Source organism: Tamandua tetradactyla, chromosome 2 (assembly GCF_023851605.1).
Source record: "Tamandua tetradactyla isolate mTamTet1 chromosome 2, mTamTet1.pri, whole genome shotgun sequence".
Taxonomy (NCBI): Eukaryota; Metazoa; Chordata; class Mammalia; order Pilosa; family Myrmecophagidae; genus Tamandua; species Tamandua tetradactyla.
In genome coordinates this window covers 223,355,722-223,381,702 of record NC_135328.1, presented here as the reverse complement: position 1 = coordinate 223,381,702, position 25,981 = coordinate 223,355,722, and the positions used below count along the sequence as shown (strand labels likewise).

The 25,981-nt window shown below is 52.0% G+C and overlaps 1 protein-coding gene and 1 long non-coding RNA gene across 2 annotated transcripts; one reads left to right on the top strand and one right to left on the bottom strand.

Annotated features, from left to right (window-relative positions):
* Window positions 1-448: 448 nt before the first annotated feature.
* Window positions 449-4,689, bottom strand: FNDC10 (fibronectin type III domain containing 10). The gene has a single exon (XM_077138279.1). It carries the CDS (start codon window positions 4,687-4,689, stop codon window positions 3,922-3,924), a length of 768 nt encoding a protein of 255 aa, XP_076994394.1. The 3' UTR covers window positions 449-3,921.
* A 535-nt stretch (window positions 4,690-5,224) lies between these two features.
* Window positions 5,225-9,098, top strand: LOC143664861 (uncharacterized). Its single transcript, XR_013166637.1, has 4 exons — window positions 5,225-5,427; window positions 5,542-6,412; window positions 7,102-7,152; window positions 7,898-9,098. It is a non-coding gene; the product is annotated as an uncharacterized LOC143664861 (long non-coding RNA).
* The last annotated feature ends 16,883 nt before the right edge of the window (window positions 9,099-25,981 follow it).

Genomic DNA, 25,981 nt, shown 5'->3' with positions numbered 1-25,981 from the left:
CTGGAATCCTTTAAAAGAAGAAGCACTTTGGGGAAAACTAGAGAACAACAAGAGAGAAAGCCAGGAGGTTCAGAGAGAGCAGAGAAGAACGACAGAGCCACGAGAAAGCCACAACAGAGAGTGTCGCAGGACCACGAAGCAGAGAGTCCACCAGCCAGCGACTTCTGGAGATGAAGAAGGAAGACGCCTCCCAGGAAGCCAGGAGAAGAAGCTAGCAGATGACGCTGTGTTCACCATGTGCCCTTCCAGATGAGAGAGGAACCCTGACTGTTCGCCACGTGCCTTTCCACTTGAGAGAGAAACTCTAAACTTCATCAGCCTTCTTGAATCAAGGTATTTTTCCTTGGATGCCTTAGATCAGACATTTCTATAGATTTGTTTTATTGGGACATTCCCATGGCCTAAAAACTGTTAATTTGCAATTTATTAAATTCCTCTTTTTAAAAGCCAATCCGTTCCTGGTATATTGCATTCTGGCAGCTAGCAAACTAGAACACAGACTAAAAGAAATACCAGTACTCATATTCAGCACTCATACTCGTTTGTTAAACCCAACCTTCCCTGTATAACTCCATCATCACCTTTAATCTTTCTCCCACTCTTTAGGGGTATTTGAGCAATGCCCATTCTAACTTTTCATGTTGGAAGGGGCTGCTGATAATATGGGATAGGGACAGTGGAACTCATTGATGCTGTATAGACGCTGGGCCAACTATAGCGCCTTTAAGGCGTGAATGTGTGAGTGTGAAAACCTTGTGACTGACAATTTCTTTTATCCAACGTACGAGCAGATGAGTAAGAAAAAAAAAGGACCAAAAGTAAGTAGTAGTGGGAAAGGGGATATGGGATGTTTTGGGTGTTCTTTTTACTTTTATTGATTTTAGTTGTTTTTTTTTGAATAACGAAAATGTTCAAAAATCAACAAGTATACAGCTGTATGATGACACTATGAACCACTGAGTGTACACTTTGTACACTGAGATTCTGTGATGTACCTCAGTAAAAGTACATTAAAAACAAAACAGATACAGGCTTTAACCCAACATTTCCTATCAGACAAACAGGCCCTAGAAGAATGATAAAAGTTACAAAAGAACAGCTTACATCAGAAATGGGAAAACTCACAAATGAGATGACAGGAAGAAATTAAGCTCTAAAAATACTGCTGGCACAACTTAGAAATAAAAAATTTCTAAAGAAAGACTAAAAGAAGGAAAAGCCAGAGGAGAGGCCACAGAAAGGCCTTAAAAGGAAGCAGTGGTGCCCTCCCTCGAAGGGGCCGGTAGCTGCCCCCCTGGATTCTGAGTCTCCCTCTCAGAGGGGCCCTGGAAAGGCGGGGGGTGCCTGAGGGTCCAGGAGCCCTCTAGGCTGTCCCTGCAGACTAAACCCAACAGCCCCCCACTGAGGGGGTCGCCAGTTGCCCTCCGCGTGCTCCAGCCCAGCCACCACAGAGGCCCCAGGGAGCCAGGGAGGCGGCAGGACCTGCGGGCTGTGGGAGCGCTGCGGGAGCCCTTCTCGTTGGTGCCCACAGGGCCAATGCCGGGGCGGAGGCCTGGTGTTCAGGCCTGTGGGGCTGTGGCCCACCTCGCTGGGGGCGGTGACCTTCCACTTCGCGGGTGGGGGTAGCCCTGAGAGGCTGCCCGGCCCCCAACGGTGCCCCAGGGTCAAGGTAGAAGTCACCTCCACAGCAAGCGGAGAGCCACAGGCACAAGCAGGGCTCTCCAGGCCCCATCCCTGACATCCACGGGCAGAGCTGGGCCCTCACAGCAGGAGACCCGGGCCCGCTGCCCCACCCAGCCAGAGGCAGGAGCCACGGGAGGGAGGCGTGGCCGGGGGCCCAGGGGCTGGAGCGGAGGTGGGGAAGGGGCGGCTGGGCAGGAGCCTTGGGGTGCAGGTGGCTGGGCCAGGCGCCCCTGGCCACTCTGGAGGCCACCTCGAGGCCATTCCCGCCGGACGCGGGGCTGGGTGCCACCCCTTGAACCCAAAGCTAAATCCAGGCTCTCCAGGAAGCCCCTGGACCACCCTCAGAAGGGCTGTAAACCTCCCGGGGTGTGCAGCCCCGAGCCTGCCCCAGGACAGGCTACAAATGAGTCTAGCCCCAGCCCGGGAACCCCACTGCACCTAGGGGCAGTGTAAGGTCCCAGGACACCTGACACCTGCAACTGGGCACTGCCAACTGCCTGGGCCAGGGGCCCTGGTGGCTTCCAGGGAGACCCCACCCCTGCCCCCAAGACTCACGGTCTGGCCCTCCCCCACACTCTGGGACACCTCAAGGACAGGTGGAGGGGCAGCCCCGGGGGTGGTCCAGGACTCAAGGCCACTCGGGCTCCAGGGCTCTGTCCACCCGCTCCTCTGGCCGCCGCGTGGGGAGGCCCAGGGCTGGGGGAGGGCCCCTGCTGGAGCCACCCCGCTGCTGCTCGCACAGCCAGCAGGTCACCCATGAGACTGGGCTATTTCTGGAAGCCGCACCCCCCGCCCCCGCCCAACAAAGCAGACAAGGGAAAGGATGCTGTTTATTTCTCAGGGGCGGAGGTGGACAGACAAGCAGAGTGATGTCCTTCCCGTCCTTGGCCCAGACAGTGCCTAGGGTGGGGGGCTGAGGTTGTCCCCCGGGGCCCAGAGAAGGGTCAGTGCCGTGAAGTGCAGGGAGCTCTTCTCACCCCTGCACCCTGGCCTCCTGCTCCCAAATAAATGCCAAGCAGGCCTCTGGAGGTGAAGACAGTCAAATAAGCGCCAGCAAAGACACAGGGGTGGGGGTGGGGGCTGCAGGGGTACCCGCCAGGGCCTGGGGTCACTGCAGCAAAGGGGGGTGGGCAGGTTAACCACAGTGACTCCAGGAAGTGCCAAGTCCAGGGAGGCAAGCATCCAGGGCTCAAGGAGAGCTGGGTCATGCCACCGTCCCTCCCAGGGCTCGGCATGACTGGGGGTTTGGGGCGGTGTGGGGGTAGGCAGGGTGGCCTGCAGTCCACAGCAGGCAGGCGGGCAGCATTGGTGAGCTGAGATCTTGGGGAAGGGGTGGGTGACGCTGGTGGTCACTTCTCGGGTTGATTGAGGTTTGGGGTCCCAAGCACAGTGGACAGGCCAGCTGGTTGAGGCTGCCATCCCTTCTGAGGTCTGGCCCTCAGGCCATCCTGACTGCCGAGCCCCCCTCGTCCAGTGGAAAGTCCCAAAGGGAGGCAGCCCATGCCAAAGGGGGCTGAATCCAACTCTGGAGGATAGCCCCCTTCTCCCAAGCTCAGGGGACACTCACCCCTGGACACGGCAGCTGGCCCCCAGGCCTGCTGAGCTACTGGGTGGCTCTCAGACACCCAAGCGGGCAGACACTCCACCTTTCCCCACGCAGGGCACCTGACTGCTCCTGGGCATCCCCAGAGGGGCTCTGAGCCTCTGGCCAGCAGCATGCCAGAGCCAGCCGGTCTCAGGGCCACAGGTGCTATGGACAGCAGGATCGTGGGGTCTGGTCCAGGGGGATGGGTGGTTGGCTCCCACAGTGGGCCAGAGATACTAAGGCACGAAGCTAACCCAAGCCCACTGGGGTGGGGTGGGGTGGGGTTGGGGAAGAGGCTCCAAGGGGCCCCGAACCTGCCAAGCACACGGTGACCAAGCAGTGGCCAGGGCCGAGTCTGCCCACCTAGCACAGGCGGGGAGCCAGGGGTGAGAGAAAGGGGAGCCAATGGCTCTTACTGGAAGGGACCCTGAGGCTTAGGCACCCCTAGCAAAGCCTTGGGAGCCCGGGGAGTGCGCTGGCTGGGGCAGGCTCCGCTGCCCAGGCCCCAGGGCCTGTCCTGAGCCGGGACCAGGGGCGGGGACGGCAGAGGCGCGGCGCGGTAGGACCGCCGTCCCCTTGGTCTCCGGCGAGCACGCGTGGGTCTCCGAGGGGAGGCGCAGGAACGAGGAGGGGCAGCCGGGCGGGCCTCGTCGTCACGGCTGCCGGCGCGGTCCGGGGCGCCCGAAGGCCGGGTGCATGAGGTTCTCGGTGATGTAGGCCACGAGTAGGCAGATCACCACGAGCATCACGCAGATGGAGCCGCCCACCGCCGTCATGGCCACCACGACCTCCCGCATGCCGGCCGGCTCGGCGGCGAATTCCACGCACTCGGCGGGCGCGGGCGGCGGCGGCGGGGTCCCGGGCGCAGCGGGCTCCGGGGCGGCGGCGGCGCGCAGCGGCAGCGGCTGCAGGCACAGGCGGTAGCGCACGCCGTCGTGCACGTCGGGCAGCAGGTAGTCGCGGCAGGAGGCGCCGAGCAGCACGCGCTCGCAGGGGAAGCGCGTGTAGGCGCCGCGCCACGAGCAGTTGAGCGCGAAGCCGCGAAGGTGGCGCGCCTCGGCCGGCGCCAGGCGCCACTGCAGCAAGACGCTCCGGTTGCGCAGGACGCTGGCGCGCAGCGAGCGGCCGGCCGAGGCGTGCACGGCGCAGCCGGGCGCCTGGCAGTGGAAGCCGCGCGCGGGACTGCGGAAGCACAGGCGCCCACCCGCCGCCTCGGGGCCCTCGGGCAGCACCTTGTAGGGGCACCAGGGCGCGTCGGCCGCCGGCTCCCAGGCCCCCGGCGCGGGCGGCGTCGGGGCGGGCGCGGCGCAGGGCGGCGGGGCGCAGGCGGCCAGCAGCAACAGCAGCAGCGGCGGTGGCGGTGGTGGCGGCAGCAGGCGCGGGGGCGCGGCCCGCGGCGGGCGGCGGGGCGGGGCGCGCATCCTGCGGCGGCGGCGGCGGGTGGCGGGGAGGCGCGGGCTCCGGGGCCCGGGCGCGGCCGCTGGGCGCTGGTCACGCGGGCGCCCGCCCCGCCGCTCCCGGCCGGCCTCCGCGCTCCCGCGTTCCCGCGCGCCTTGCCCTCCGCCGCCCGCTCCGACCCGCCCCCGCCCCCGGCGCGCGCGCTCGGACCCAGTGGGGGCGGGGCCGCCCTCAGCCCCGCCCCCTCAGCCCGCCCCCTTAACCCTCGCCGGGCCGCCGGGCTGCGGGTAGCCGCGGGCTGCGCGCTCCCGGCCTCGGTGCCCGGGGCCCCTCTCCGGCCCGGCGCGCACATCGGGATCCGGCTGTCTGCGGCTGCGTGCGGGGTCCGGGTTCCGGGGTCCGGGTTCCGGAGGCCGCGAGGTTTCCCGCAGTGGAAAGGAGCCGCGGCCCGCCCGCCCTTCTCCCCGCGCCAGGCTCTCCCGAGGCTCTCGGGGGTGGGGGGGGGGGAGGGAACGGCGGTCCGTGGCCCCGGGGACAGCCCCGCAGCGCCCTGGCCGCCTGAGGGCAGGGACGCGTGGACAGGGCCACCCTCCCGGGATGAGACCCGTACCTTTCCTTCTCGCCCCAGGACCCCTTTTCCTTGAGGGCCGGACAGCGCCGCGCGGAGCAGGGGCGCAGGAGAGACCAGGGGCCTACACCGGTGCCGCGCGGGCCGGTGCGCGCTGAGCCCCTGCCCGGCTCCGGGACCAGCAGCGGCGTCTGTGAGTTCCCGTCCCCCGCACGCCTTGGGGCTGCCCGGGCAGGGGGACCAGGGTTGGCCAAAGGGAACCAAAAGATGCCACCAGACCTACCCCCCGCCCCCCACTTCTCCCCAGGACCCTCTCCAAGGCCCGGAACCCTCAGTCCCGTTCCTGCCTCGTCCTCAGGACCCGCTCCGTGGCCGGGAGCTCCCTGGCCTGCCCTGCCTGGCCTGACTGCAAGTGAACCAAGGGCACCCCACTGCACCCTGGGGGCGGGAGCAAGGAGGGGCTCCTGTGGCCCAGTCGGTGGCTGTTCTCACTGCAGCGTGGGACCTGGGGTTCCTGGCCTTGCCAACTCCTAGCCACGCCCCAAATCCCAGGTGGGAACCCCATGTCAGCACCTCTCCCAGAGCCTGAGGCCAAGAGGTGTGTCAGATCCCCCCCATCCTGAGAAGCGCCCCCAGCCCCAGCACCTCACTGTCTGGCTTGGAGGACGCTGTTTGCACTAATGGGGAAGGCGTGGGGTGCCCAGGGCTCTGATTCATGTCCCAGCTTTGAGGAGGCTCAGAAGCCCCACTGGGGAAGCAGAAATGATGGTGACCCAGGGACCCTGACCCCCCTCCCCCGAGTGTCCCTGGCCTCTGCTGGCCTGCTCACCAGTGGAAGCCTGGGGGCCTGTACCCCACCTGGCCACCCCAGAAATGACCCCTCCCTGGGCCCTGGGGCGTGGGGTGCATGGGGGGTCTGCAGAGCAGCGTGTCTGACAGGGGGAGGGGGCCCAAGCTACCCACTTCCCCTAGGGGGGAGGAGCCTTTGGGGTGCACTGGCCTCATGGAATGTCGCTGTGTCCCCACCTGGCCCTTTCCTGCCCTGGAGGAAGCTAGGTCAGGGTGGGTGCAGGGGCTGGTCGTGGGGCCCAGGCTCCGCTGTCCCTGAATACTGCCTCCATCCTGTCCTCGCTGTTGCCCCTTTCAGGTGAGGGGAGGACAAGCGAGGGCTGATCCAGGTGAGCAGGGCACGGGGGGAGGGGTGGGGAGGGGTGGCCTGTCCCTGCCCAGGGTGTGGTGCCCGCTGCCACCCCTGCCCACCGGCCGCCTGAGGGCAGCCCTCCACGAAGGCACTACTGGCTGACGCGCGCCGTCTGACCCAGCAGCTGGCCGGTCTCCTCCTCCCTCCCCAGGGGCCCTCACAGGAAGGGCTCCAGGCGGGGACAGGCCCCTCGGGCCACCTCAGGCACTGCGGGAGCAGCTTCCTGCCTCCCCCTGGTCTGGGAAGGGAGGAGCGGGGCTGGCAGTGGGGACTCCGCAGCCCCCCAGCAGGCAGGAGGCAGGCGGGGGGGGCAGCCCCCCAAAGGGTGGGCAGGGCTGGGGGGGAGGGGGCACTGGGGGGCTGCGTGGGGCCCTGCGGCGGGGGGGGGGGGGGGCGCGTGAGGCTGGGTGCCAGTGCTTGCCATCAGGAGCCCCGGCCCCCTCGCACGTGGGGTTCGAGTGGCCCCTCCTCCCGCCTGGGGAGCCCCCTGCCCTTCTCCGGGGCCACCATGGGCGGGGGTCCTGGGCGCGCTCCCGCCACGAGGGTCCGGAAGGGGGTGCTGCTGGGGGCCGCCAGGCAGTGCTGAGCCCACCCACCTGCCCCACCCTGCTGGCTGGGCCCTCGGAGACCTTCCCTTCTGCACCCCTGCAGCCCTGTCTTTTTCAGGTTGCCCCCGTCGCATTGACCATCTCTCCTGAAGTTGGGGGACCATGAGGTGTAAGTCCTGGGGTTCAGCCGGGTCACTGGCGGGGATGGGCAGCTGTGCAGCAACTGTGGGGACCAGCGGCCGTGGTCTTTGCTTGAGGCAGCCCTGAGGTGCTCCTTCTTTCCAGGCGCTCTGGCTCCTGGTGGGGCCGGGGGTGCACCCCAGATGGCCGCGGGACCTGATGTGGCCTTGGTGGTTGTAATTAAGGACCCCAGGCTAGACCACCTGGACCCTCGCTCTCAGCCTCGGTCGGACCCACCTGCCCACACCTGGTCTGGGACTCGGGCCAGAGAATCAGTTCCCGTTGCTTTAACTCCCGGTGTCAGGGCAGCTGGGGCGGTGGCTGCAGGGGCTGCAGCAGGGGAGGCAGGTTCCCGTGAAGACAGGCCTGGCCCCTCTGGCTGGTCCGGCTCGGCCACCTGTCCCCAGGGCTCTGCTGGGGGGGGGGGCCAGGGCGCACCTCCACCCCACTGACTGGGGAGAGGCCACCTGCCATGCCTGCCCCGCACCCCCTACCTCTCGGGGCGTCCCGGGAGCCGCACCCACCCAGCCAGGCGCACTGCACCCTTCTCTGGGACAGGGACCCCCTCTCTCACAACGAGCTTGCAGAGGCGAGAGGGAAAGGAGCCCGCTGAGGAGGTCCGAGAGGGCGGGTGCAGCCAGGCAAGGGGCAGGCAAGAGGGCGGGCAGGGAGGGGGGCCCTGGGCCGTGCAGCCCTCGCGGAGCCCCCTTCACCCCCAGCTCGCCTTCATGCAGGAGCCTGGACAGCTCTGCGCTGGCGTTCTCCCGCTGCTTCTTCCCTGGAGGTCGATGCACGCCCACGTGCAGGGCGTGTTCTGAAAGGAGGCCCCGGCAGACGCTCAGTGGCACTTGCATGAATAGAAGGTGTCAGAAAAATTAATATTGCGCATCCTTGGCACCTGCTTCGTGGCAGCACACTGACCCTACACAGGGTGTCCCTGGAAGCTTCCATGATCCTTGATCCCTGCACCGCCACGGCTGTGCCTGTGCGGCCCCCCCGCCTGCCTGAGCCCGGCAGGCTGCCCCGAGGCCCTGACGCATCCCAACTTCCCACAGTCCTTACAGGCTCCTCTCTGCCCCGGGGCCCAGGGATGAGGCACCACCAAGGCCACACCCCAGGCTGGCGTTCGTCTGTCCAGGCCTCTGGGCCGTGCAGGGCCAGCTCTTGTCCATGAAGCTCCTGGCACCGTGTTCCGAGGACGGGGACATGCAGCGGCCACTGGGGCCTGCCCTCTCTCTGCCCCGTTCTCTCCCCTGCAGACCCAGGGTGGGGAGGCCGTGGCTCGGGGGGCCCAGGAGCTCCAGGACGCGGTCACCACACGTGGCCTGAACTCAGCCCCTGGCACCCCACAGCAGGGAGCCGCCGCCAAAGGCTGGAGTTGGGCCCATGGGCTGCGGGGCTGCTGCATGGTGAGTAGGCCATCGCTGCCCAGTGCAGAGGGCCACCGGCCTGGGGTCCCTGCCTGGCTGGGACAGGCCTTGGTGAGGTGGCAGATTTTGTCTAAAACAGATGAAGCAGAGTGGACAGCATGGTGGGCAGGAAGTGGCCCTGCCGTGTGGAAGGTGGGGAGGGCAGGGCAGCGGGCGGCCATCCACTTGCTCTCCCCGCCTGGGGTGTGGCAGGCGGCAGCTGCGTCCCGGGGCTGTGTCTTTATTGGGGGGCTGCGCTTAGAAGCTGCACGAGCTTCACGCAGTGACGGCGACTGGTCAGTGCCTGGTCCCGCCTGACCTCTGACCCTGTCTTGCAACCCTGAGGTCAGTGCCCCGCGGGAGCCCCTGAATGCCCGTTAATGAAGTAACAGGTGCCCGCCCCATGCGCCCACCGAGTCCCCCCGGGAGCCCCCCCTTGTGAAGCCCCCGGTGCAGGATCTGGGCTCTGCCCCCAGGCCACCACGCGCCTGCTTTGTGCTTCCCAATAAACTTTCTCCTCTCTAAACCCTGCTGTGTGGTTGACTCTGGCCATCGGGCAAGGACTCATTTTTGAGCTGAAACACTGGGGCTGGTGGCAGCAGGGAGGGCGGGTGGCCGGGCAGCTGTGGGACCGCAGCCCTCCTGGCCTCGTCATCTCAGGTCCCGGATGACTTTTCACTCAGATTTCCTAGGAAATTTCCTATTTTGTTTATTTTCAAATTTATTAGCATAAGAGCATCGTAGTATGCCCACTTCTGCCGCCCCTGTAGGTGTGTCCTCTCGTTCCCTCCTGTGTGCACACACCACCCCCTTTGTTGACCCAAGTTCTGTGCTGTCCTCTCCCTGGTTTTGTGCTGTTCGAGCTCCGCCTCCTGGGACGCCCCTTGCCGCGCCAGGTCTGACCCTCAGCGCGTCCAGGCCTGATGAGCCGGGGAGATGCCGCTGCCAGCTCGGCCACCCTCCTCCAGCCTGCTTCCCAGGCCGCGTCCTGCTTCGGGCCCAGGACCCGCTCTGCGCTCACTTGCCATTTCTCCATCGTCCTTTGGAGCTGTGGCTGGTCCCAGTTTCCCTTGCCTCCGGACCCTGGGTGTTGGGGTGTGTGTCGGGGGGGCTTCTCAGCGGCTCCTTCTCGGCAGGCCTCTCCCCCAGAAGGGTCTCAGGTTCTTGCCCAATCAGATGCGGCCGTGCGTTTATTTTTGGGGGGGGGGGGTGCATGGTCCGGGAATCGAACCCAGGTCTCCCGCACGAAAGGATAGCATGTGACCACTGAGCCACCTGCACCCTCGGGCATTTTTTAAAAATGCAATTGTATTGAGATATATTCACACACCACAGTGCCCACCCACGGTGACCATCCCTGGTTCGTTATCATCACACAGAGCGCTTTCATTACTTTGAAAATAAAAATATAAAAGAAAACTCACAATATCCCATACCCCCCTCCCCCTACTTGTGACTCCTAGAATTGGTGTCACTTTTGTTACTGTTGGAAGAATATTAAGATATTGCTGACACACAGTCCATAGTTTGTAATAAGTACATTACCCCGCCCCCTGCCCATATACAACTCTGTTATTAACTCCTTGTAAAAGTGCCATACGTTTGTGCTAGGCTGTGTAGGAACTTTTTATATTTGTACAGTTAATCGGAGTCATTGTCCACCACGAGATCACTGCGTTATACATTCCCACGTCCTGACCTCCAGCTTTCCTTCTGGGGACGTCCCTTCCCCCCAGGCTCATCCACAGCTCAGCACCCAAGACTCTGCTCACGCTGTGGGCGTGCCATCCCCTCCATCCGTTTCCAAATGCTTAACCTCAGCCTAGTGAGAAATTCTGCACGGGTAAGGCAGCCACCCCCCATTCTCTAGCCTCACCCTGTACATCGCCCTGCTGTTCTATAGTCTAGATTTGATGTCTGTACTGTCATTAGTGTTTATCAGTGACATCATGCAGTGTCTGCCCTTTGGGGTCTGGCTTTTTTCATTCAGCAAAATGTCTTCAAGGCCCACGTACATGGTCTGGTGCCTCAGGCCTCTGTCCCGCCTTCCAGCCGGATAAATCCTGTCGTGTGTCCCTACCACATTTGGTTCACCCGTCCTTTGGGGGGTGGACACTTGGGTTGTTTCCATCCTTTGGCAACGGCCGTGAACATCGGGTGGGAGTGTGTGTTCTGTCCCTGCCCCCAGACCGTCCAGTGTGTCCCGAGGGCTGGCCGGGTCCCGAGGCAACGCCATACTCAGCTTCCGAGAAGCCGCCAAACGTCCTCCCAGCAGCTGGGCCATTTCAGCCCCAGCCGTGTGCGCGCGCCTGCTTCCCACATCCTCGCCAGCACTGTGGCTTCCTGTGTTTAAGAGTGGCCTCTCTAGTGGCTGTGAAGTGATATCTCATGTGGCTTTGATCTGCATTATGAGTGTCTTTTTATGTGCTTTTTAGCCATTTGTATTTCCTCTTTGGAAAAATGTCTATTTGTGTCTTGTGCTACTTTTTAAGTGGGCTGTCTTTCTATTGCTGATCTTTATATGTTCTGGCCATTGGACCCTTATCAGATAAGTGGTTTCCAAATAATTTGTCCCATTGAGTTGGCCCCCTTTTCACCCTTTTGACAAAGTCCTGTGATGCACTGAAGTGTTCAGCTTTTGTTCTTTGTTTTTTTTAAATGTAATTTTACTGAGATATATTACACACCATATGAGCCATCCAAAATATGTAACAAAATGCTTCACATAGTTGTGCATTCATCATCATGTCATCTTTAGAACATTTGCAGTACTCCAGAAAAAGAAACAAAAAGAAAACCCCAAACATCCCATACATTTTACCCCACTCTCTTATAAGTATTCAATCTTGAGGAGTGTCCATTTATCTATTTTTTCTTAGGTTGCTTGTGTTTTGAGTGAAAGGTCTAAGAAGCTACCGCTTATCAGTAGGTCTTGAACATATTTCCCTATATTTTCTTTCTAGGGGTTTGATGTTACTGGCTCTTATATTTAGGTCTTTGATCCATTTTGAGTTAATTTTAGTATAGGATACGAGGGAGGGATCTTCTTTCATTCCTTTGCTTATGGATATCCAGTTCTCCCAGCACCACTGATTGAAGAGGCTGCTCTGCACCAGTTAAAAGGAACTGGCACGGGGGTGCAAGGGTAGTTCAGTGGTAGAATTCTTGCCTGCCATGCGGGAGACAGGGTTCAATTCCAGGCCCCTGCACTTCCCAAACACAGAAGCCCACAAAAGCAAACAAACAAATTCAACAGATGGTGCTGCAATAATGGGATACTCACATGAAAAATCATGAAATGTGACCCCGCCATACGGCATACAAAAAAAGAAATCTAAAAAAGAAAAAAGAGGACTTGGCAGCCTTGTCAAAAATCATTGACCATAGATCTGAGGGTCTATTTCTGAACTCTCAGTTCGGTTCCAATGATCAATATGTTTATGTTTATGCCAGTACTGTGCTTTATAGTGTGCTTTAAAATCTGGAAGCATGAATCCTCCCACTGCATTCTTTTTCTAGATGATTTTGGCTATCTGAGACCCCTTACCCTTCTAAATAAATTTGATCATTAGCTTTTCCATTTCTGCAGATTAGGCTGTTGGAATTTTTATTGGTATTGCACTGAATCTGTCGATAAATTAGGGTAGAATTGACATCTTGATGGCATTAGCCTTCCAACCAACTAACATGGAATGAGTTTCCAGTTACGGAGGTCTTTCTTGATTTCTTTTAGCAATGTTTTGCAGTTTTCTACGTATAGGTCCTTTACATCCGTCGTTAATTTTATTCCTAGGTATTTGATTCTTTAAATGCTATTGTGAATGGGATCTTTTTCTTGATTAGCTCCTTGGATAGCTCATTACTAGTGGGCAGAGAGCTGACTGATTTTTGCATTTTGATCTTGTATCCTGCCACTTTGCTGAAATCATTTATTAGCTCGAGTAGCTTTGTCATAGTTTTTCAGTATTTTTAAACTATAGGACCACGTCGTCTTCGAATAATGACAGTTTTATTTCTCTATTTCCAGCTTAGGTTCCTTTTATTTAGTTTTCTTGTCTAATTGCTGTAACTGGAACTTCTAGCACAATGTTGAATAACTGTGGTGACTGTGAGCATCCTTGTCTTGTTCCCAATCTTAGAGGAAAAGCTTTCTCTCCTCACCATCGAGTATTACGTTAGCTGTGGTTTCTCGTGTTGAGGACGTTTCTTTCAGCTTCTACCTTTTGAAGTGTTATTATCAAGAAAGGAAGCTGAATTTTGTCAAAGGCCTTTTCTGTATCAATTGAGATGATTATGAGTTTTTTCCCTTTTGATTTGTTAATGTGTAGATTACATTAATTGATTTTCCTGTGTCAAACCACCCTGCATGCCTGGAATAAAATCTACTCGATCATGGCGTATAATTCTTTTAATGTGCCATTGGATTCAGTTTGCAAGTATTTGTTGAGGATTTTTTTTTTCATCTCTATTCATTTGAGACATTGGTTTGTGCTTCCGTTTCTTGTGGTATCTTTATCAGTCTTTGGTTTTAGGGTGATGTTGGCTTCGCAGAATGAGTTAGGTAGCATTCCCTCTTCAACTTTGGAAGAGTTTGGGCAGGAATGGTGTCAATTCTTCTTGGAATGCTTGGTAACATTCACCATCTGGTCCTGGGCTTCTCTTTGTTGGAAGGTTTTTGATGGCTGATTTAATCTCTTTGCTTCTGAATGGTTCTTTGACGTCTCCTTCTTCTCAAGTCAGTGTAGGTTGTTTGTGTGTTTCTAGAAGTTGTCTACTTCATCTAAATTGTCAAGTTTGTTGACATACAGTTGTTCAAATTATCCTTCTATGATATTTTTTATTTGTTCAGGTAATGATCCCCTCTCATTTCAGGTTTTATTTACACCTTATCTCTTTTTGCATTTGTCATTCTAAGTAAGGGTTTGTCAATTTTATTGACCTTCTCAAAGAACAACTTTTGGTTTTATTTTGTTTTGTTCTTCATCACATTTATTTCTGCTCTAATCTCTGTAATTTCTTTCCTTCTGCTTGCTTCGGGAACAGTTAGCTGTTCTTTCTCTCATTTCTCCAGTTGTTCAGTTAGGTCTTTGGTTTTAGCCCTTTCCTCCTTTATAATGTAAGTGTTTAGGATGATATATAGTGAAGAAAGTATCCATCGATTTCTATTTTCTTCAGCATTTTATTATAAATATGTTGAATTATGTAAAAAGGTTTTTAGCATGGATAGAGGTAATCATATATTTTTTGTCAGATCTATTAATAAGGTATATTAGTTTCCTTTCACTGCTATAACAAATCACCACAAATTTAGCAGCTTAAAGAACATAAACTTATTATATTACAGTTCAGGAGATCAGAAGTACTAACTTGGTCTCATGGAACTAAAACGAAGGTTGTCATGTCAGGTTCACGTATCGACTTGGCCAGCTGGTGGTGCTGGGATGTCTGGTCGTGCAAGCACTGGCCTGTCTGTGGCTGTGGAGACATTTCATGGACTTACATCCTGACCACATTGGCGGCAGCCACGAGAAGGGGAGTGTCTGCTGCAATGAGTGATGCTTAACCTAATAACCAGAAGGCTTTGAGGTGGACTCAGAACAGTCACTCCTCCCGCTTCAGCCAGCCTCTCCTGGGAGCTCGTTGAGGACCTTCCTTGGAGTTGCCAGCTCACAGCCTGCCTTACAGGTTTTGGACTTTTACGTCCCCACGGTTGCATGAGATACTGTTATAAACTGTATATTTTCAGATGTCTCTTGTTGATTCTGTTTCTCTAGAGAACCCTGACTAAACAAATGTGGAGGGAAGACTTCTTTTCTTCTGGAGACCCAAGGTGGCCCCTTCCAGCTTCTAGAGGCTGGCTCGCATTCCTTGGCCAGGGCCCCTTCCATTTTCACATCAGCGACCACACCTCTTCTCCCCCCCCAGCTCTAGTCTCCGTCTTCCACCCGTAAGAACCTCATGGTGACTCAGGGTCCATCCAGAGAGTCTGGGGCAAACCTCCCATCTTCCCAGCCTTTCTTTGTCACATCCAAAAAATCTCTTTGGCCATAAGACCATACAGGCACATTTTTTATTATTAATTTATTTTATTTGAGAAATCATAGGTTTACAAAAATACCATGCATAAAACACCGAGTTCCCATAGATCACCCCATAATAACACCTGGCATTGGTGGTAAATTTGTCACAGCTCATGAAAGAACATTTTTAGTAATATTAGCTGTAGGCCGTCATTTACAACAGAGTTCACTGTGTTGTACAGTCCTGTGGTTTTTTAAGTGTTTATTTTAGGAACATATATATGACCTAAAAATTCCCCTTTTACCACATGCTCGTATGCGATCCAGTGCTGTTAATTTCACACTCACAATGTCGTGCTGCCATTACCATGTTCCACTGCCAAAACTTTGCAATCAACCCAAAGAGAAACCTGCACAATGAAAGCATCGAGTGCCCATTCCTTACCCCAGCCTAGTCCCTGGAAACCTGTATTCTAGAATTGGGCCCTGTGAGTGTGCTTATGCTAATTTTTTTATATCAGCAAAGTCATACAGTCTTTGTCCTTTTGTATCTGGCTTATTTCACCAGACATGACGTCCTCAAGGTTCACCCATGTTGTCACACGAATCAAAACATTGCTCCTTTTTAATGCAGAATAATATCCCATTGTAGGTATTACTGCATTTTGTTTATCCACGCAACTGTTGATGGAGATTTGGGTTGCTTCTGGTTTTTTGGCAAATGTGAATAATGCTGCTATGAACACCAGTGTGCAAATATTTGTTCGAGTCCCTGCTTTCATGTCTTTTGAGTCTATTCCTAAAAGTGGACTAGGTACAATGCCGGATCATACAACAATTGTGTACTTAGCTTTCTGAGGAACTGCCGGAGTGTCTTTGACAGCAGCTGTACCACTTCACGTCCCACCCTCAGAGAGTGAGAGTTCCTGTTTCTCCACATCGTCTCCACAGGTGCAACTTTCCGTTTCGTTAATGGTAGCCACTCTAGTGGGTGTGAAGTGCTGTGCCATTGTAGATTTGATTTGCATTTTCATAATAGCTAATGATGTTGAGCATCCTTTCATGTGTTTTTTAGTCAATTTTATACCCTCTTGGATAAATATCTATTCAAATATTTTGCCCATTTTTAAATTGGGTTGTTTGTCTTGTTATTGCTGAGTTTTAGGATTTCATTATATATTCTGGATATTAAACCCTTATCAGGTGGGTGGTTTCTGAATATTTGCTCCCATTGCGTAGGTTGTCTTTTCATTTCCATGATAAATTCCTTTAATGCACAAAAGCTTTGCATTTTAATGAGGTACCATTTACCTACCTTTTCTTTTGTTGCTTGTGCTTTGGGTTTAAAGTCTAAGAAACTATTGCTTAACACGAGATCCTGAAGATCCTTCCCTACATTTTCTTCTAGGAGTTTTATGGTCCTGGTTCCTATATTTAGGTCTGGGATCCATTCTGAGTGAATGTTTGCATGTGGTATGAGACAGGGGTCCTCTTCCATTCTCTGCTCATGGCTATCCAGTTCTCCCAGCACCATTTGTTGAAGGGACTATTCTTTCCCCACTGAGTACAGTGGCATTCTTGTAAAAAATCAATTGGCAATAGATGGCAGGGTCTATTTCTGAACTCTCAATTCAATTCCATTGGTCTATACAGCTGTCCTTGCACCAGTACCAACCATCATTTTTGTTTTATTTTTTCATTCCTTTCTCTTTTTAATTGTATAATATAACATATATTCAAAGCAAAGAAATTTTAAAAAAGCAATAGTTTTCAAAGCACTCGTCAACAAGTAGTTACAGGATGGATCTCAGAGTTTGTCATGGGCTACCATATGATCCTAGTATATTTTTCCTTCAAGCAGCTCCAGAATACAGGAAGCTAGAGGGCTTAAATATTTTTTTATTATCACAATCGACTTTTTTTCTTTCTTTTTATTTTTGTGAAAAATAACATATGTACAAAAAAGCTATAAATTTCAAAGCACAGCATACAATTAGTTGTAGAACATATTTCAGAGTTTGACATGGGTTACAGTTTCACAATTTTAGGTTTTTACTTCTAGCTGTTCTAAAATACTGGAGACTAAAAGAAATATCAATTTAATGATTCAGCAGTCATATTCGTTTGTTATATCCCATCTTCTATGTATAACTCCACCATCACCTTTGATCTTTCCATCCCTCTCTTTAGGGGTGGAAACTTTTTTCATGTTGGAAGGGTCTGTCACCAATATGGGATAGGGAGATGGAGCTATCTGATGTTCTGGAGAGGCTGGGCTAGGTTTCAGGACTTATCTGGTCCAGGGACCCATCTGGAGGTTGTAGGTTTCTGGAAAGTTACTCTAGTGCATGGAACCCTTGTGGAATCTCAGCAGCATCTAATGGGGGTACAGGACTCTTGTTTCGACAATTTGGAAAGTGCCCAGGTAAGATTACATAAGTACCAGATGCTAAAGATGACATGTCAGGAATCGCAAGTAGAGTCGACAGAGATTCAGCTGCCCCATATTTGATAACCAAGTCTTGGAAACGTGAGCCATCACCTGCAGTGTTTCCTAAGCCCATACAGCTTGGTCACTGATGTGAGCGTGGGGAGATGCCAACAGAGAAATGAATGCCGGGATAGCACCTCCATCTACCAATTGGTCTGTTCTGATGTCCCAGAAGCAATGTTAGTGAGTGCCCAAGCAGATTCAAATTCAATGGGAGTACAATCAGTTCTGCCCAAGAAGGACACAAATTTTGGATTCAAACCAGCCCGGATTATTTTATCTATCAAGGGCCCTAGAAAGCAGCTTCCTAGCAGCTTGAGTGGCTTAGAGCTGGCTTTCCAAATTGTTGCTATTTATGCCTTTGACAATGTCATCAACAGATCAGTTTACAGTGCCCTGGTTATTACAGTTTTCCTGCAGTGGAGAAGTAGCACCATCTGTTTTCTGCACAGGCCAAATAGGAGAGTTGAATGGGGATGTGGTGGGAATCACCAGCCCTGCATCCTTCAAGTCCCCAAGAGAGGCAGTAATCTCTGCAATCCCTCCAGGAATCTGGTATTGCTTATGATTTAATATTTTGCTAGGTAGGGGCAGTTCTAATGCTTCCACTTGGCCTTTCCCACCATAATAGCCCTCACTGCATGAGTTAGAGAGCCAATGTGGGGATTCTGCCAGTTGCTCAGTATATCTATTTCAATTATACATTCTGGAACTGGGGAAATAACTACAGAATGGGTCTGGGGGCCCACTGGACCCACTGTAAGACAGACCTGAGCTAAAACTCCATTGATCACCTGGCCTCCATAAGCCCCCACTGTGACTGGTGGTCCAGAGTGACGTTTTGGGTCCCCTGGAATTAATGTCACTTCTGAACCAGTGTCTAATAATCCCCGAAATATCTGATCATTTCCTTTTCCCCAGTGCACAGTTACCCTGGTAAAAGGCCGTCTGTCTCCTTGGGGAAGGCTCAGAGGAAGATTAACAGTATAAATTTGTGGCAATGTAACAGCGTTCTCCCCCAAAGGGACCTGGCCTCCCCTTCATTCAAGGGGCTCTGGGTCTGTAAACTGTCTCAAGTCTGGAAATTGATTAAGGGGCCGTGACTCTGTGTTTTTGTAATTCAGGTTAGACTTCTGTTCCCTTGACCTAGAACTCTTTTGTTTATACAGCTCAAACAAGAATTTAGTAGACTGCCCTTCTATTGTATTTCTAGGTATCCCATGATTTACTAGCCAATGCCACAAATCCTGCGAGTCATATCATTTTGATTCCCGCTTTGAGTTTGCTGTCTATTATAATAGCCATGTCTACCCTGTCTTTGGTGATTAAATGTTGTCACCTGGCTTCTGCCAACTCAGGATCCCGTCATCCCCATTGTGTTTAAGGATTCCAGCTCAGTGACAGCTGTTTCTACAGTAATATCTGACCTACAGAGAAGTGCAACTACAGAGCTCTTCAGGGATGATGGCGCTAGTCTCACAAATTTATTTCTCACTGTTCTGGTAAAAGGTGCATCCCCTGAGCATTCCTGGGGTGTCAGAGCAGGCTTCTGTGCATGATAAATCCACTGTAACATTCCAATCTCTCTAAGCCTCTGAATGCCTCATCTACATTATACCAGGGCAGTTCTGGCATTTCAACCTCAGGTAATGTCGGCCACCTTTTGATCCCTGTTTCAGCTAACCATCCAATCAACTGTTAATGCCTTTTCTGACCCCTCAAGCTATAATATCGAATACAGAATCTCTGCTTAGTGGGCCCATATCAATAAATTCAGCCTGATCAAGCCTTATATTCCTCCCACCATTATCCCACACCCTTAAAATCCATTGCCACACATATTCCCCTGATTTCTGTCTATATACATTGGAAAACTCTCACAGTTCTTTTGGAGTATAACGTACCTCCTCATGTGTGATACTTTGTACCTCACCTTTAGGGACCTGTTGGGACTTTAGTCTAGTTACAGGTCTGGAAGAAATGAGGGGTGGTGGGGGTGGGTCATGAAAAGAATTAGAAATATCTTCCCAGCCATTTGCCTCAGGGTCTCATTTGCAGTTTCATCCGGTGAAACAGGGTTAATCACTCTAGGGCTAATCCCTTCAGGAGGAGGTTGGGTGGCCAATTCCTCAAGGCAGGTTGGAGGTGGGGCGGCTATTTCCTCAGGGCAGACTATTACAGGGTTGTCTAGAGAAGACTCAGCATGGCCTAGGGTTTCAGCCTCCTCACCCGACATCATTATTGATCCATATGTCACCATCCCATTTTTCAGGGTCCCACTCCTTTCCAATCAATGCCCTCACTTGAACAGCAGACACCATGCAAGGGTGAGATTTCAGTTTATGTTGTAAAGTTGCTACTCTAGCAGTAAGATTCTGAGTCTGATTTTCAGAGATCTCAAGTCTATGGCTACAGGAAGTAAGATTTTCCTTCAGGATACTCATAGAAACTTCTACATCTGTCAGACAGCGCTTAAGCTTCTCGTGTGAAGCCTTAAGTCCATCCCTTTCACTCATTAGTGTATCCAGTGTATCTAACAACAACCAGCCAACATCTCTATACCTCTTATTTCCACAAAACTCTGTAAAGGTGTCAAAAACATTATCCCCCAGAGCCTGGCTTCGTACAAGCAAAGCATTAGGAGAATCGAATGATGATATTTTGACTCTTTTGCAAACTCACTCCATGGACTGGGAGTGTCATTCTGATTATGGGAATCAGAGTCCTTAGTGCCTTTGAGTCCAGTCAGAGTAGAAAACCATTCATAAAAACTCATTTTTAAGATTCTGTTTCTTAAGAACCACTCCTGGTACCAAGTTGAATTAGTTAGGGTTCTCTAGAGAAACAGAATCAACAGGAAATATTGGTAAATATAAAATTTATAAAAATGTCTCATGTAACCGTGGGAACATAGAGTCCGAAATCTGTAGGGCAGGGCGGGTGATGGTGGCACAGTGGCAGAGTTCTTGCTTGCCATGTTGGAGACTCAGGTTCGATTACCAGTGCCTACCCATGCAAAAAAAATCTGTACGGCAGGCTGTGAAGCCGATGGTTCCGATGGAGGGTCTGGGTGAACTCCATAGGAGGGGGTCACCAACGGGAGCAGGAAAAGCCTGTCTCTTCTGAATCCTCCTTAAATCACTCATTGTAAAAGACACTCCCCTTGGCTGATTACAAATGGAATCAGCTGAGGATGCAGCCGACGTGATCATGATTCAATTCTATGAAATGTCCTCATCGCAGCAGACAGGCCAGCCCTTGCCCAACCAGACAAACAGGTACCACCACTTGGCTGAGTTGATACATACACCTAACCATGACACTATACAACCCCTTTCAATCTTGTTCATTTTCAATATGGTAATATTACTTCTAGACCCATTAGAGGATCACCTTCACTCCCATCTATTCCCTTACATTGGACTTCAACCTCATTAGCTAACAGTTCACCCATCTCTAGCTTCTATGTATCTCTAAGTCCCGTATACTCTGTAATATAAGCCTCTAATTATACCTTTATGCTGGTCATAAAAGTGGAATCATACAGTATCTATCCTTTTGGGTCTGGCTAATTTCGCTCAGCATTATGTCTTCAAGGCTCATCCATCTTGTCATGTGCTTCAGGACGTCATTTTGTCTTAATGCTGCATAATATTCCATCACATGTACATACCATATTTTGTTGATCCACTCATCTGTTGACTGGCATTTGGTTTGTTTCCATCTTTTAGTAGTTGTGAATAATGCTGCTATAAACATCGGTGTAAAAATGTCTGTTTGTGTCATTGCTTTCAGCTCTTCTGGGTATATACCAAGAAGTGCTATTGCTGGGTCATAGGGAAACTCGATATTTAGTTTCGTAAGGAACCGCCAAACAGACTTCCATAGTGGGTGCACCATTATACATTCCCACCAGCAGTGCATAAGTGTCCCAGTTTCTCCACATCCTCTCCAACATTTATAGTTTCCTGTTTGTTTAATAGCAGCCATTCTTTCTTATTGGTGTGAGGTGGTATCTCATTGTAGTCTTGATTAGTATTTCCCTTATAGCCAGTGAAAATGAGCATCTCTTCATGTGTTTTTGAGCCATCTGTATTTGCTCTTCAGAAAAATGCCTATTCATATCTTTAGATGATTTTACTCTTTTTTTGGGGGGTGCATGGTCTGGGAATCAAACCAGGGTCTCCCACATGCAAGGCGAGCATTTTACCACTGAACAACCCATGCACCCTTAGCCCATTTTATAATTGGGTTGTTTGTTCTTTTGTTGTTGAGCTGTATGATTTCTTTGTATATACAGGAAATCAAACTTTTGTCCAATATGTGATTTCCAAATACTTTCTCCCATTGAGTTGGCTGCCTCTTCACCTTTTTGACAAAGTCTTTTGAAGTGCAGAAGCATTTGATTTTGAGAAGTTCCTATTTACCTATTTTTTCTTTTGTTGCTTGTGCTTTGGGTATAAAGTTTAGGAAACTACCTCTTATTAATAGGTCTTGAAGATTGTGGAGGGCCAGGAGCAATCAATCAGGCCCAAGCAGGGAAAGTCCCCACAACATTGGGGCAGAACGTCCCCAAGAGTTAAACAATAACCAATGTTAGGAAACTGAGAGAACGGGATGTGTTTTGGCAACAGTTAATGGCATTTTTCTGCTTCTATGATTTTTGCTAGCAATTGCAAAACTGCAACATGATTTTAGCCTTTATAAGCTCACCTTGAAAACCTCTAGGGGCTGCTCTCTGAATCCTCCTTCTTGGAGGTTTCTGAGGCAGTCGCTGGCCGGCTAATAAAGACTCCAAATTGGCTTGCAGTTTTGAATTATGTGGTCTCTCTTTCAGTGCGCCTCACAACATTTGGAGGCTCCAGCGAGATCGTCCCTAACGGAACATCTAGTGACCACAGGTCCTGGGGATCGCCCCCGGAACTGAGGTCCGGCCTAGGGGAAGGCCTCGGAGAGACGTTCCTCCGCCCCAGGCAAGGACCAGGAACCGGGCTGGTTCTACAGGACCCTCCAAAAGTATACAAAATCTGGTGGAGTCATCTGTTTCTGGAAACCTCACCAGTGAGTACAGGTCTGTTACTGGATCCAGGTCAGGGACCTCTGGAAGGCTGGACGCAGCATTACTTCCAAGGTCAGGTCCCAGAGCAAGACGTTGTCTGGGGTTTCTGGTTAGGAATCAATTAAGGATAAGGCTTTTGTGTGTCTGGGTTTAGTTTGTCCCTTCTCTCATCAGTTGGTCTCGTCGCATTCTGTGCTGTTCCTCTCATAACTGCCATGGGTCATCAAGCTTATCTGTCTGTACTCCCCTTCAATGGTTTTTGAAAAATTTCCAGGAATTTCAGTGGAAGGCCAGAGACTATGGAGCCCCTGTCAACGCCTTCACCTTGAAAAAATTCTGCTCATGGGAGTGAATTTTGGACCTGGATGGCCTCCTGAGGGAACCACAGATTTATCTGTGGCTTATAAAGTCCAAAGAACAATTTTTGGTAATCCAGGCCACACTGACCAAATCCCCTATATACTAATTTGGATTAAAATTTTAACAGAAAAACCCAAGTGGTTACGGTCTTGCCTGGAGTCCCAAAAAGAAAGACACCCCCCCCCCCCCAGAGCCGAAATGGCCCTCTTAATAAACACCTCTCAAAAAGAAAGAACTAATGGGATCCCAGTATTGACAGAACCCTCAGAGGATCTGCTCTTGATGGACCCCCCCTATACCCAAAAGCCCCTCTACCCCCTCTAAGGCCAGAGGGGAGAAACGGCCAAGAGGCTGCAACCAGCCCGGAAGGTAGTCGGAAGGTGACCTTCAGTCCCCCCATACCAGAAGTGGCTCTGCTTACCACGCTTCTTCTGGTGCACAATCACCGAATTCTTTCGGAGTTCCAACTTTACTTTTGAGGCAGGTTGGCCCTGCGCCGGGGGACAACCACCCACCTTTCATGGTCTATGTCCCCTTTTCCTCTAGTGATCTGTATAATTGGAAAAAACAGAATCCCTCTTTCTCTGAAAAGCCCCAAGGGCTCATCTCCCTGGTGGAGACTGTCTTTTTTACCCACCAGCCCACCTGGGAGGACTGCCAACAGCTCCTCCAGGCCCTCGTCACCTCCGAGGAATGAGACCGAGTCAGGAGAGAGGCGAGGAAGTTAGTTCTTGGACCTGATGGACAACCTACTACTGAATCAACCCGATTAGAGGCTGTGTTCCCCTCCACCTGTCCCGGGGGGGACCCCAACACTGATAGAGGTAAGGAGGCTCTCGATTGGTATCGCCAGACTCTGCTCTGGGGGATACGAGCGGTGGCCAAGAAGCCGACCAACTCATCTCTGGTAAACGAAACCATACAAAAGCCAGATGAATCTCCAGCCACTTTCCTTGAGCGCCTCCTGGAGGCAAACCGCTTGTACACCCCTATAGATCCAGAGGTGCCCGAAAATAGGTGAGCCGTAAATATAGCATTTGTCACCCAGTCGGCCCCAGATATAAGAAAAAAATTACAGAAACTAGAAGGATTTAAGGGTAAAGTGCTGTCTGAACTGATAGAGATTGCCCAAAAGACTTTTAATAACAGAGATGACCCTGGGACCACGCAGTCCAAAAAATAGCCAAAATTTTAGTATCCGCAATGACTAAACAGGAAAAAAAAAAAAAAAAGGAAAACTGTTAAAAAAAAGAAAGGGGAACCAAGGAAAAAGGTTGAACCTAGGTGTAAACCAATGCGCCTACTGCAAAAAAAAGAAAAAGAAAAAGAAAAACACAAAAAAACAAACTGGAAAAATGAATGCCCTAAAAGAGAACTTAAAGGACTGAAACCAACCCACGTTCTAGTTGAAGAGGCGAATTGACAGGGCTGGAGCTTCATTCTGCTGAGCCCCCGGGAGCCCAAGGTCACATTAGAAATCAGGGGCAAGCCTATAAATTTCTTGTGGATACTGGGGTGACCTTCTCCGACTCCAGCAGGCAGAAGGACCCACATCTAAGGAGAAATCCCCACACAGGAAGTAACGGGGAAGACAGAGTCTTACCCATGGACTAAGACTAGGACCACTAACTTTGGGGAAGGAACTGTCACCCACTCGTTTCTTCTAATGCCAGAGTGTCCATACCCCTTCTGGGGAGAGACCTTCTCCAGAAATTACAAGCAACCATCTCTTTAAAAAATGATTTGGCCAAGTTCTCCTTCAATACAACCTCCTCGGCAATCCTCCTCACTTGCCCCTTATTGGAAGAGTATTTACTTACTGCAGAAGTGGCGCTGCCAGCCCCAGGCCCATATTTGCGGAAATTTAAAGAAAAAATACCAGACATATGGGCAGAAACTAACCTACCAGGATTAGCTGCCCACCGGCCCCCCATTGTTGTCCAGCTGACTAGCACCACCACCCCAATCAGAGTCCGACAATACCCAATAAGCTTAAAGGCTAAAAAAGGCACTGCAGTCCACATCAAAAAACTCCTGGAGGCAGGTATTCTAGTCCCCTGCCGTTCGGCCTGGAACACCCCCCTTCTCCCGGTCCAAAAACCCGGGACTGATGATTTCCAGCCAGTGCAAGATCTCCAAAAGGTAAACAAAAGAATTAAAACCATTCACCCCACTCTGCCTAACCCATATACACTCTTGAGCCTGTTACCTCCCAGCCAGCAGGTCTACACTGTTCTGGACTTAAAGGATGCCTTTTTCTTGCTTCCCCTGGCCACAGTGAGTCAGCCCATCTTTGCTTTTGAATGGACTGACCCAGAGGAGGGATTCTCTGGACAATTAACCTGGACTCTGTTGCCACAGGGTTTCAAAAATTCCCCACCCTGTTCGATGAAAACTTAAGTCAGGACCTGGCTCATTACAGACAAAAGCATCCAGAGGTAACCCTCTTATAATATGTAGATGACCTTCTACTGGCAGCTAGTAACCTGTCAGATTGTAAAAAAACAACCAAAAACTTGTTACAAGAGTTAGCTCAGCTGGACTATCAGGTCTCAGCCAAAAAGGCCCAACTCTGCACTAGTTCGGCAACGTACTTGGGGTATGAATTAAAAGGGGGGAAGAAAGAGCCCTGTCTTCTAATCGAATTGAAGCTATCCTAAAAATACCACAACCAAAAACAAAAAGGCAGGTGCGGGAGTTCTTAGGAGCAGTTGGAGATTGCCGGCTCTGGATTCCCGGGTTTGCAGAAATAGCCAACCCCCTGTACATCAGCACAGGGGGAAAGGAGGAAGCCCTAAAATGGACTGAGACTGAGTACAAAGTTTTCAAAATGCTAAAACAAGTGCTTGTGCACGCTCCCACCTTAATCTTGCCAGACCTGTCCAAACCTTTTCAGCTCCACGTTGCTGAAACCCGAGGAATAGTAAAAGGAGTCCTCACTCAAGACACTAGGACCATGGAAAAGGCTAGTTGCCTACCTGCCTAAAAGACTAGACTATGTGGCGGCCAGGTGGCCAAGCTGCCTCCGAGCCATTGCTGCCATGGCCATTTTAGTGAAAGAAGCATCTAAATTAATGCTGGGACAGGTAGAAATATTGCTAAGGAGCCCGCCTGAGAGATGGCTCTCAAACACCCGGATAACCCAGTCTCAGGTACAGCTGCTGGATCCCCCAAGAATCCGCTTCTTAAAAACGGCAGCCACCTTGCTTTGGGATGATGACCCGTCCGAGCCCATCCATGACTGTCATGAGATTTTGGGATCTCTTATGAACCTGAGAGCTGATCTCACCGACAACCCCTGGCCAGATCCTGATGAAAAATTATATACAATTGGAAGCAGCTACATCTCAGAGGGTATCAGGTATGCGGGGGCAGCGGTGGTGACTGTGGACCGGGTCATCTGGGCTCAGGCTCTAGGACATGGGACTTCAGCCCAGAAGGCCGAGCTAATAGCTCTGACCCACGCCCTAAGGTGGGGA

Bases quoted from the DNA above. Each gene is read 5' to 3' on its own strand.
- FNDC10 (XM_077138279.1), bottom strand. From the start codon at position 4,689: ATGCGCGCCCCGCCCCGCCGCCCGCCGCGGGCCGCGCCCCCGCGCCTG.